At 44.0% G+C, this 12,320-nt stretch overlaps 3 protein-coding genes across 6 annotated transcripts in view; 1 reads left to right on the top strand and 2 right to left on the bottom strand.

Annotated features, from left to right (window-relative positions):
- The window catches only part of LOC118509161 (phosphoglucomutase-2), a 60,910-nt gene that overhangs the window by 47,418 nt on the left and 1,172 nt on the right, over positions 1-12,320 (top strand). Inside the window, exons 1-6 of one of the 3 annotated variants that reach the window (XM_036049410.1) lie at positions 48-205; positions 8,297-8,701; positions 8,777-9,039; positions 9,966-10,211; positions 11,547-11,957; positions 12,048-12,253. In XM_036049410.1, coding sequence (XP_035905303.1) covers positions 8,636-8,701; positions 8,777-9,039; positions 9,966-10,211; positions 11,547-11,957; positions 12,048-12,253 — 1,192 coding nt within the window. In that variant the 5' untranslated portion in view covers positions 48-205; positions 8,297-8,635. Of the gene's footprint in view, positions 1-47; positions 206-994; positions 1,154-8,296; positions 8,702-8,776; positions 9,040-9,965; positions 10,212-11,546; positions 11,958-12,047; positions 12,254-12,320 lie in introns of those variants that run through there. The other 2 variants (XM_036049409.1, XM_036049411.1) reach the window with 2 other exon arrangements.
- Positions 5,214-5,780, bottom strand: LOC118509166 (the record flags this gene model as incomplete). The annotated part of the gene is made up of 2 exons (XM_036049424.1): positions 5,214-5,448; positions 5,525-5,780. Coding segments are annotated over 2 exons (450 nt in total), but the record flags the coding sequence as incomplete, so codon positions are not given.
- LOC118509165 lies at positions 6,851-7,350 on the bottom strand. Of its 2 annotated transcripts, none has more exons than XM_036049423.1 (2): positions 7,190-7,350; positions 6,851-7,119 (listed from the first exon to the last, which is right to left on the bottom strand). In XM_036049423.1, exons 1-2 carry the CDS (start codon positions 7,251-7,253, stop codon positions 6,911-6,913), a joined length of 273 nt encoding a protein of 90 aa, XP_035905316.1. In that variant the 5' UTR covers positions 7,254-7,350; the 3' UTR covers positions 6,851-6,910. The 2 variants fall into 2 exon arrangements, with proteins under 2 accessions (XP_035905316.1, XP_035905315.1); XM_036049422.1 differs by having other exon boundaries at positions 7,178-7,346.

The raw sequence follows: 12,320 nt of genomic DNA on the forward strand, positions 1-12,320 counted from the left end.
AGGACAATGTAGGCTGGTATTGCCTTAACTAGAACGGATTGTGCTTAGTGCGATTGTGTTTGTCGGTGAGTCGTGTAGGATTCATCGTGGTTCTCTTGGTTCTTTTCCGGCCCGAGCGTCAGTGTTCGACTTCGGTGTGTATTTGTCATTCATAAAAACACGAAACGAACCACGCGACGAGGAGCGATGTAGGAGCGCATGCCCGGTACGTACGACGGAGAGGCAGGCACGGGTAAACACTGCACTGCACTTTTACTGCGGCTTCTGCAAACAGACACTGAGGGGGTTTTTTCCTTATTCTCGGAATCTCCCTAGAGTTGTTGTTGGAGTGCAATTCTTTGAATGAATACTTTTTTATGTATGCACCGGAAGATGCTTAAAATGCAATTGAGTTCATTCATGTTTCGGCTTATTTATATTTGTGTATTTATTTATTTTAAAATCGAATTTGCACTACTCTTTAAACATAATGCTTTGAGAAATACTATTTTATTTAAATGCATTTTGAATAATCAAATATTAGTTTACGATTGTATGACCTGTTAAGCTCTATACTTCTGTCTTTTGAATGTTTTATAAAGTTTACAAGTGTAACAAGAGTCAGCATGACATTGCGAATCGATTTCTTAAAAAACTTGTCATTGGACAACCACGTAACATACAAAATCTAATCCAAGAACTCAACATTGTATTATAAACATGAGTATGATATAGGATGACGCTCGAAACTACTCTTTGTGATTACTCTATTTTTACTATTCTATGGTGAACCACGTATGTTTATTTTATATAAGTTTTTTATAAAATATTTTTTCAAATATACAAAAACTACGTTTTGAAGGATAAATTAAAAAAAAATTACCTACACAGCAAATAATTTCAAAAATTCTTTTATAATTTTTAAAACACTAACACATGACTCTTCTTCACTATGCGTTACCTATAAAGCCCCCACACACATACACACCAGTAAACTGCCAACGCCGTCGAAAATCAATACTGGTCCGGTGTGGAGCAGATTAGAGGCCGATGCTTTCAGGCCGAGCAACATTTTCGTACCGCGTGATCAGTTCAACGTGATTTCGCTCCGTTCCTACTTGCTACTGTAGTCTCGTGTGAAGGCGGGAACTCCGCGGTGTGTGAAATTAAAACGGTAATGTTTAGTTGGTTTATTTGTGCAGTCAAAGTGCAGTGAGTTTGGCAAAAATGCATGAAACGCGTGTGTACTAAGCGCAATGCATTTGTTGTTTGCCATCTGTCAAACACCTCCACCGAGATCTTTGCCAGCTGACAGCACTCAGCACAGTTTGGCGTCAGTGTGTGTGTTAGTGTGTGTTTGGAAGAAACGAGTAGACGCTTGGGTTGGCGCGGTTGGTAAACAAAACATTCGACAAAACGCACGCACATTAGTGTGTGTCCTTTCGCTGGTTAGTGAAGTGCAAAATGGGGTAGCGTGAGATGGTTTATTTCATGTGCAAAAACCATTCCATGACGGTGACGACGAAAATAACATGAGCTTTCCTTTTGTTTATGTTATTTGTTTTTGGGTCCCCCCTAAGATATCCTCACCCCCAACACCCTGCTTCTACGCACTTATTTCTGTCACACACAGCAACTGTCTCGTGTCACGTCGCAGGGATTTGGTACAATACGTTTGCCTTTGCTAGCCGGCTGTTTGGTGGCAAATGAATGGACAGGGGATGGATTTCTGATTTATGACGATGACTGTCGCCGGTGTCGGTTAGTTTCTTTATTTAGGCCTTTAGCAGTCAGTTTTGGGGGAAGCCTACCAACGGGACACGTTGATCCTTTTATCGTAACGATGATATAAAGCAGCAGAACAACATGGCGAAAACGATTTTTGGAAAATGGCAACACGCAAATTGATCATTAATTATCGGCCCAAGGTGATAATTTTATCGTTAGATGACCTTCGGCCTTGGTCGTCATGAATGAAAATGATGTTTAGTTTGGTGCTCTGTTAACCTTGTTGGTTATTTATTTTTATTTTCATCACTTTTGCCTTGACGTTTGAAGTTCTTTCTTTTCTTGTGTATGTTTTATGTTTTTTATTAACTTAATTACGTTTTCATCCACTTTATATTTGTTGAATTATTTTTCTTTTGAAACATTTTTTCGAATTTGGTTTTCTAATATACAGTTTTTCTCAATTTATGTTTTCTTTCTACAACTTCACCTTTTCTTTCAAGTTTAATTACTTTTTTCTAATTTTTCTTGTCCATAACTGAAAAATTTAATCGTTTTTCATTTTTTTTGTTGTTTCTTCCACTTTCCTCTTATTTTAGTATTTTTATGATCTTTTTTATAGTCTTGTTTAGCCTGTTTTGTTTCTTCTCACCCATTATCTTAAAGTTTTATCTTTTTTTCTCATGCGTCTGTCCTTCGCCCGTACATTAAGCCTAATTTCCATTTTTGTTTCGAACGCAATGGAGGCAATAGCTGTGTCCCACCTGGAACGGTATCAAGTATCGATTTCAATCGTTCGGTTCGATTTCAAAGTTTCTACCACTTTTACCGGCTCAGAACATCAAATTGAAATCTCATCGTGTTGTGCTTTCGTAGCCGTTGTGACCTACATGTTCTTCAGCCAAGAGCTTCGTTTTTCGGGGGTAAGTTGGGAAAATTTAGTATTTATCCATTCTCCTGCCACAAACGGTAGCAACATTACGGTGCGAACGTAACTGCCACATTGGCAGTGAAAATAAGCCACCAGGGAATACAGGGAATTAGATCGCATGACGTCGTTACGCAGCCGTTAAGGTTCGTGTCCAACTGTTGGAGAATGTGTTTTTGGGGACTAATGTTTTAAGGGTAAAGTGTTTTCTTCCATTGCTGTAGAAGTCCCGTAAGTGGACGTATCAAACTCTACCGGTAGTTGCCGTTGACCGTGGTCAAAGATCAAAGTGTTGGTAACAGTTTAGCTTACCCATTTGCATGATGTGGATCGATTCGACCTAAACGTGCGCTTATCGCAATGTACCTTTTTTGGGGTTAACTTTAACATGAGTTGTATGTAAGGAGCTGTTGGAATTTTTTTCTCTTCTGTCTTTCCTAAATTGTTAGTAAAGCCAAGTCAAACGATACAAGTGCTTAAACTTCGTCCCTTTTTTTTTCTTCGTCTTCGAGGTATGTAGATAGAGGGTGGATCTTGCATGAATAATAGAACAGGGTCGTTATGGCAAAGCATCTCTCGTCCAAATGGGCTCGGTTGTTGCCGTAGGCGTGTTTGAAGATGAAAAAAGATAAGTAATGCTTTGAATTTGACAGTCTCACGTCGGGGCGTGTACTACTTACTTACGGGGTTTGAACAAAAAAAAAAGTCTATTAAATTGATAACCATACAACTCCGGGGTTGTGCGTAATTGAGTAACTGCTTACGAAAAACGCCTGTAAAAGTGAACCAATGAATTAAAGACAGAGAAGTGAAATTTAATTTTATTGACATTTTCAAGAAAGTTGTTTTTATTTATTTCGATAGAAGGGCTTGATAATATGGAAATATGCCAGGGTTTTAATTTAAAAACTCTGTAGTTTAATTTAAATGCTGCAAAATACGAGCTTTGCTTGTCAGTTAGTAGGAGAAGCTAGTCAATCTAAAATTCAACACTTTCAGCTAAATAAAACAGTCAAGGGGTTCTCACTTCCTGAAGCCCACCCAATGCCCGTTCATCCAAGCTGCCAGTTGTCTAATGTAAGCCGTAAAACTTCCGGACAGCAAAACTTATTTGATTACCTGTCTCACAATTTCTTATTACAAAGCAATTCTAAGGGCTACTACTAGCACGGTACCATGATTTGCTAGATATAGCTTGGGAGCTGTATTTAAGGGTGTTATTTGATATTGCCAAGCCGTCGAAGATTCTTAGGATACCATCAAAAGCCCAAGAATAAGTCATCGGTATTGAAGATTTTAGTAGTTTTTAACTCATTCCCGTGGAGTTTTGCCAATTCTATGTATTGGATTTGAATTCTACTTCATTTGGCGTTTAACATTGTTGAAGCCCTGACAATACGGCGTCAAGCCAACTTGAACTTCCAATATCGTTCAAACTTCTTGGATATTAAAGGTCCTCAAGACATCTTTGTATTAGGAGCTTTCAGCCACCAACACACAACAATCAAAGCTATCAATCCACACGGGGACTCAAATCACTCTCAATATCCACACCGATTTAATCTCTCAAAGATAGTCCGACCGATCTCGTCGACCAAATCTCGCCGAAACGCACGAAAATAACAGTGTAACAGCTTAGTCATCATCCTACAAGTCAAGGCAGTTTATGCAGAGACAGCAAAAAAAATAATCCCCCCCAAAAAGCCCTTTCAAACGACTGCCATCTAACCTTTGGCAGAGTAGTATCCTTCGTCAGTCCGAGCGACCGGACTGCTGGGCCCTTATCAACGTTAGGTTGCTCGGCTGTACGTCCGACCCTGCTAATGAATGCAAAAGAAAATGTTTGCTGCACATTTGTAGGGTACAAAGTTAAAGACGAGTTGTTTTTTTTTTCTTCTTTCGCTTCGAGTCTTCCTTCGTCCTGTTACTTTCCACCGTTCCCCATGGACTACGGGGGTCCTTTCAAACCATCGTTTTTGCTGTGTCGGTGTGTCTGTTTGACTTGAAGGCTTTTGTACACAGTTTCACTTCAAAAACCGGGGGGCCGGCCGTCTGTCTGTCCGGGTGGAAAATGTTATGATAAATGGGGTCCGCTTCAAACCTCCAGCGCCCAACCGAGCGGGCTGATTAATTGATCAGCGCTCTCACTCTCTCTCGCTATCTACATCTCTCTCTCTCTCTCTCTCTCTCTGTCTCCTGTGGACGCATTCTGCACGTGTAGGATGATGCTCAAGTAATTATGAGCAAACGAAGCGACGGGCAAAAGGATATGGCCGTGAAAACATGAAGGGCCCACACTTTACACTCTAATGGTGACGATGAGAAATAATTGGCCGGGAAACACAGTAGTAATTGAAAAGAAATTAATGAGTGTTAGGCCGGTTGATTGATGTGCCTGTTCAGCAGTGGATTTCTGGCGGTGGAACGATACCGCACGGAGTCACGACCGTAAGCAACAGCGAATAGACGTATTTGAAAAGTTTCCAAGAAACTTCGTTTCGGTTATTTCTTGGCTATTTTACATCGCTTTCTTTTTCTTACAATTTTCAGAATCAATTTTTTTATCTATACTGAGCAATATTGTTGAAAAATTTGATTCGATTTATTTATTTTGTCCAACTAATGAATGTACTCTGTGCATTGCATGTAATCGACCAGCCCCTGCTGGAGCGCATTCTGCCCTCGCTGAACAGGTTCCCTACAATCCGTGGCCGTTTGCTTGCATTCCACGAACTCTTCAAACTGCCGCGAAATACGGTTTGCGGCCAGGTGAAACAAAGTACTGCTGCACCCTATCAGCTCTGTGCGCGAATCTGTAAGCAAAGAAGGACAGGGGAATGTTTACATCACAAAACATTATTTCCAATTTAAAACTCCGCAAGAAACCACCCTCAGCTGTGACTGTTAAAGCACCCGCCGTAAGGAGTGCAAACAAGGCGAACCAAACTCTCATGCTTATGTCTGTTGCTGTTGCTGATGAGCTTTTTTTGAGTGTGCCGTTCTTTCTGGTTTTTTCCTGTTGTTGAACTTGCAATGGTTGTATCTGCCGTCCGACTGTAAGTTTGTGTACTCTTTTTATACCATTTTGAGTGTGCGAGCTTGCAAGTTGATGCGAATGGGGTAAAAAAAAGCTGTTTGTTGCAAAAATGGCATTTTAATTTCAAATTTGATTGTCAACATGTCAACATGTTGCTTGCCGTTATGTATTCAAGAGTTGGTGGTGGTTGTGCAACATTTGTTTACACTATGAGCACTAAGCAGAAATTGGAGAGCAATGAAAAAAGAGTCATTAGTCGCTCTATGAACGATTTCAGCCTCATAAGAGGGAATGGGTTAGTAAAGATGGTATCAGTTGTGACACAGATCTGGATTTTAAGCTGGGAGATTCATAACCCACGAAATTTACTAACATATTCAATTATTTATTCATTATTTGTCCATCGAGGTATTTGTTTTGTGACCTGGGAAGGAAGTTTGGATTGATCGGTTTGCCGAATTAATTAAAGAAAAAATTAAAGTCATGTCAAGGCTTGTGGTGGAATGAGTTTGAAATTGTGTATAATGATTCCTATTTAGACAATCCCTGTGTGGAATGGCCCGGTGGAAGATGCGACTACGGCGCCGTTCTTCCCACGGCAGGACCGGGGCTCAAAACCCATCTGGGGCCGGTTTCCTTGTAGTGAGGACTGGCTATCCAACTTCTTCTTCTTCTGTGGCACTACAACCTCGAGAGGTCTCGGCATGCCATTTCTGGCTTTCTGTGACTTAATTTTACCCGTAGAAAAGTAGTCAGCCTTTCGTACGGGGAGGCGGTCTGGATGGGATTTGAACCCCGGCCCTGCCGTGTGAAGACCGGCGCCGCTGTCGCCTCGGCCACTGTCAATCCAACTACGGGGCATCATATTGAGTCGAGTAAGCCTGAAATAGCAGACATGACCTAAGAGGTCGTTAGGCAAAGAAAATAGAAGATGTAGAAGAATCAAACTTCTTCATGAATTTCTCGAAAGCAAACCATAATAACTGTGAATTATGAAACTGTACGCCAATTTTTTTGTTCCTTATTTTGTTATACAGTTCACTTTAATTGAGCCTAAAATGGTCAATTAATAGTAGCACTGATCTGTTACCCAGTGAAAAAAATATGTAGAATATGCCTCAGTGAAGGTAGCCCTCTACATGTCAAACAAGGTACCAAACAAGAAAAGGAAAACATAATTGAGCATAATTATTACATCGACTACTGCCTACTTTTATTCATCGTACAATTTACACCCTCTAACATATATCCCTGATACATTCTCCATAGTCACCCAACGCCTGTTGCAGATCGATCGTGGCCGACTCAATACTTCCCCTACAATTCGGATCGGAATTTCCATCGTTGAACTGTTTGCATGCGGAGAAATCTTCAATCTGTTGCTGAAGTCGTGTCATCCAGAAGCTGAACAAGCTAACACCACAAGCTTCCAATTTCTTGAACGCATCTGTAATGGACAGAAATTACTCCTTATTTATGACCTCCCGAGTTGCTTGCTCGCTTGCCTTTCCATTTACCATCGCTCGAAATGCATTGCCCAGACAGCAGCGACCCGAGCAGTAAGACGAACCATAGCCTCATGATGATGAGCTGGGATGGGATGGAACCGTTTGCTTGCCAACCCTTGGTCGATAGTTGTTGAAATTAGTTTACTGTCCAGCGGGCAAAGTTGTGCCTTCGTTTTATACAGGTCGTGGATTTACCGGCTCGAATTGCTCAGCTGGAGTCATCGCGCGATGGGAAGTGTGGAGAAAAGAAATGTAATTTAAATTTCAAATCCAACTTCCACAACAGCTTTGTGCTGTTTCGTTGGGGGAAAGAGTTTGGTCCACTAGAAACAGACAGATGCGTTGCAGAGGAGCCGTTTTCATTTGCAGTTGTTTGCGATGGAATTTGTGTTTGCTGAATGTAATTTAAAAAGAATCGTTGCACAATAAAGATGCATTCGAGTGAGGCATTTTTTGTTGTTGCCCCTCGTGTGATGGCTACGGTGCGGTCTTCGTTTTTAATATTTTCCCTGGAGAGGAATGGCTTTACAAGCTCTCCTGGTGCGTGTCCGCTCTTGACATTGAATGTTGCCCATTTGTATGATTAATCTGTATGCTAACGTAACGTCTCGAGCCAACTCCCCTAGGTAAGCCGATAATCCTCAGGGAGCGGTGTCCCCCAGCCGAGCGTGGACATAATATACTGACAATTGAGGCGCAAATTTGATAAGCCTATTATCGCGCATTAAAAGCAGAAAAAACTGAAACGAAATGCCGCCTCGGTTATGCGCGGTCCCTGATGAAGTGTCTGTATCAATTGTATTTTTACTGTACATAGAGCAAGTGTACGAGTCGGCGGCTCACTTGCTGCCATGCCATAAACGCTTCGGGGACTCGTCGTAGTTACGATTTGGCCGATCAGGGCGCGAACGAAAATACGTGTCCAGCGTTGTTTTTGATAAGCAAGACCACACTATACAACATCTTCCGCTGCCGTTTCCCACCCTTCTTCCCCCCGTTTCCACTAGCCTTCCAACGCGCCGGGTCATACTGAATCACTTCCAGCGCCGATCCAAAGACAGACACAATTTCTAATCTATTCCGAACGGTGCTTAACTCCGCGTTATTTATTTTCAGGTTCCGCAAAACACGCTGCCCCTAGGCGTGTGAGATACAGCAACAGCAGCAGCAGCAGACAGCCGCCATCGACCCCCCGAACACAGAGTACACGTACACAGACGCGGCGAGAGTTGAGAATTCCCACCAGCAGAGGCATCAACCACGATTCACGAAACGAACGTGAACGAATCGTGACATAATCCGTCACATACGCCACGCCACGTTGAGCAAACGTCGTACAAAGTTTCGTACAGTGCCAGGTTCGCAACAAAAGACACCACCAAACGCGCGCCAAAGTTGATCCAGCGGACGAATTTTCTGTGCAGCCAAAAAGACAGAAAAAAACACACACACAGGATGGAGTTTGATTCCGGTTCCGCTGAGCTGAACCAACGAATAGACGAATGGTTGCGCTGGGATAAGGTAAGCGGAGCGTGCAAATTCAATCCGCGCGCGGTTTCAAACGACACGCTTCAACTCGTTTCGTCCCTTTTGCAGAACGAGAAGAATTCGCAAGAGATACGCGATCTGGCCGGGCGCGGTGATTGGAAGGTGCTGGGCGATCGGTTGCTGCAACGGCTCACGTTCGGTACGGCCGGTTTGCGTGGTGTGATGCAGGCCGGGTTTAATGCGATGAACGATCTGGTGGTGATACAGTCGGCGCAAGGTTTGGCCAAGTATTTGCTGCAGTGCTATCCGACGGTGGAGGAACGGTCGCGTGGCGTCGTGCTGGGATACGACGGGCGGTACAACAGCAAAAGGTAAGCGGAACGGTTCATGGGAGCATACCTGTCCGTCAGAAAGACGAAGACGTATAGCTGGGCGATGATGCCAAGTTCAGCTTCAAGTGCAAGCTTTCATCTTCAAATTCCTTGACGGTGTATCAAATTTATTCCTGCCAGGCCTAAGCTCCTAATACATCAATAATTCATGACGCGAATGTAGTTCTCTTATTGCTCATGTTTCCTGCAAATTGCCTACATCTAGGCGTTAAAGACGTCTAGTGGCTTTTGGAATCACTTTCACACTAAAGAATGAGGATTTTTATTCTCTTATGAAGCTCACAAAGGCTATCTCTCTTGGTAATCTCCGAGGTGACATTATTTTGTCATCTATCCTAATACGTTTAAGAGATTCTGAGCAATTCGACGGTCTATCTAGAGACTCGGCAAGATCCAGCAGGTCGTTAAGCCAAGAAGAGAAGAAGAATGTTTAGAGCTTTATCCTGTGTAATTGTGGGGAATGCCTCTTCCATTCTTATCTCTTTTTGAACAAAACAAGATTCCTCCTGAGCTTGTTAAACACTGTTCCATCATATAAACTTTTAAAAAAGTTTTGAAAATCGGACTCTCCGAATCCTTGAAATTCAAAAAAAAATCTATACTGTTTGTTGAGCACACCTCGTAAGGCTCTAGTGACTCTTTTTGTAATAAAATCTCGGATAATGCTTGCGGAGCAGTGTAGAACCGCTAAAGAATGATAAATGTCAGATTAATACCTCACCAAGGATTTACCTTTTATCTACGTGCGTACTACAAGCTAGCCTTCTCTCTGTTAACAAGCACGGCTTAATCACGAACCAGCTGCAGAAAATTGTACACAAACAAATAATTTACCATTAATGTTGAAATTCCTTTCTCCAATCCACTAACACGCTCTATTTCATTTGCCTCCACGATCCGGACAGATTTGCCGAGCTAAGTGCTTGCGTTTTCCTGAACGAAAACATTCCCGTCTGGCTGTACAGTCGCACGGTCGCGACACCGTTCGTCCCGTTTGCCGTGCTGGAGCTAAAATGTTTGGCCGGCATCATGGTGACGGCGTCCCACAACCCGAAGGAAGACAACGGTTACAAGGTGTACTGGACGAACAGTGCCCAGATCATACCGCCGCACGACAAGAACATACAGACCTCAATTATGGAGAATCTGGAGTAAGTATAGCAGGGGGGACGGTGATGCTGCCGACGAAGTCACACCAGTGTTCCGGGAGGCACACTATTCGAACAATTGTTAATGTTGGCGTGATTTGTAGTGTCCCTAGGCAAGAGTCGAAGGCTCACTATTTGAAACCAAAAAAGGGCTCGTGGGGTAAATCATACCCCTTAAATTGATGTTAATACTTTAATTGAAATGCAAACGCCAAAAGCCTCATCCATCCATCGGGTAGCGCAAAGCCATTAACCAGACCAGACCGGTAAAAGCATTCGCCCTTTCGTTGGTTTCCTCGGCAAAGTGGGTGCTGCCGGTCCTTTTACTTAACTGTCTCCATCAGCTTCCTCATTCTACCCAACGAAACAAGCAAAACAAAAATGTGGTGCGAACGTACCTTCTGTTTTAACATCTGTCCCAGAGAATATCCTGGTGCGCTGTCGTCTGAGCTGGAAAAGGATAAGCCCCCGGTGGCAAACGAGGTAAAAGGAGCAACCCACAATGGTCTTTGTGCCACCCGTAACCGGGCTGAAAGCATGACGTTCACCATAGATCAAACGAAGCGAAAATTTCCTGTGGCTTTTTGGAGGACAGCCGGGCCCATCCCCTCCTTGGAATTAATTGCAGAATGGGATTTTCAGCACTTTGAAAATTAGTTTTCACTGCTACACCACGAAGAACTCAAGCGACAGTAACCCAAGCGACGGTCTGATTAAATGTAGCGACCGGCATACCCTTGATGGACGAGTTTGAAGACAGTCGCGCCTGAAAGTATGCAATCAGCAAGGCCAGCTTCATTTAGCAGCTTGCTGTTGATCGCTTTGAACGAGCATTTGGTGGTGGTGGTGGTGGTGGTACCTGGGACCATGAACTTGTGTGCCCGGTGCCGGAAGGGAAACCGTTGTCTGGAAGGTGTCGGTTACGGCCGAAATGGTCAAAACAGTGAAGTTATTTCTTGTGTCTGGAATGGAAGTTTAACTAACGAAGATGTTGGTTGAAGGAATTCAGGATTGTGGATGAAGCTGGGAATGTTCTAGTGAGTGGCTGAGAGAGAGAGAGAGAGAGAGAGAGAGAGAGAGAGAGAGAGAGAGATGTTCTGTGCAAACCTTTTCAAGGAAACAGCGGTGTTAAAGGTTTGCTTTCTCGATTCTCAGAAGGTCGCTTCAAATGTCGCAAACATGTTTTTGCGTTGTGATCTTGCGAGTTTAATTCAAAGCAAAATATCAGTTCGTTTCGTGCTTTACTGGTACACTTGCTCACGCGAACCGCGAAGAAAGTAATGAACGTTACTTGTTGTACCCTGCCCTAAATAATCTCCTTCTTGCCACCCCTTCCAGACCGCTCGAAACGTCCTGGAACCTGGAGCTGCTGCTGTCGGACAAACTTAACGACCCGTACGACCAGATGGTGGAGCTGTACTTCCGCAAACTGCAAGCGAACGTACCGCGGCCCTTCATCACCGACTACAACGCCGCCAGTCCGCTCCGGTTCGTCTATTCCGCCATGCACGGCGTTGGCTATCCGTTCGTGGTGAAAGCGTTCGAGTGTGCCCGGTTGCCGGCGGTCATTGCCGTACCGGAGCAGCGTGATCCCGATCCGGAGTTTCGCACGGTAAAGTTCCCGAACCCGGAGGAGGGCAAATCGAGCCTGGTGCTGTCGATGCAGCTCGCCAACGAAACCGGATGCGACGTGATACTGGCTAACGATCCGGACGCGGATCGGTTGGCCTGTGCCGAAAAGGATGCCAAGTGAGTGTGCACTTTCAAAAGGGCAAGGCCGCAGGGACTGGTTGGTTCTGTAATTCGCTTTCTGTTTTCGCTCTTCTTCTTCCGGTGCAGCGGTGAATGGCGCGTTTTCAGCGGGAACGAGCTCGGCGCACTGTTGGGCTGGTGGGCAATCCGATGCTACCGGGAACAGTATCCGGACCGGAGTCTGTCCGATTGCTATCTGATAGCGAGCACGGTCAGCAGCAAGATGTGCCGCTCGATTGCGAACGTGGACGGGCTGCACTTTATCGAAACGCTGACCGGATTCAAGTGGATGGGTAAGTAGCTGGGATCGGTTTTGTGTGGAGCGTATAATTCGATTCGATTTCTTAGCGTTCGGAGGTT

The sequence above is a fragment of the Anopheles stephensi genome, chromosome 3, assembly GCF_013141755.1.
Source record: "Anopheles stephensi strain Indian chromosome 3, UCI_ANSTEP_V1.0, whole genome shotgun sequence".
Taxonomy (NCBI): Eukaryota; Metazoa; Arthropoda; class Insecta; order Diptera; family Culicidae; genus Anopheles; species Anopheles stephensi.

Excerpts from the sequence above, each read along its gene's own strand:
- LOC118509165 (XM_036049422.1), bottom strand. The coding sequence starts at position 7,253 with ATGAGGCTATGGTTCGTCTTACTGCTCGGGTCGCTGCTGTCTGGGCAA. Across the intron at positions 7,120-7,177 it reads GAGCGATGGTAAATGGAAAG|ATGCGTTCAAGAAATTGGAA; the intron begins GCAAGCGAGCAA and ends TGTCCATTACAG.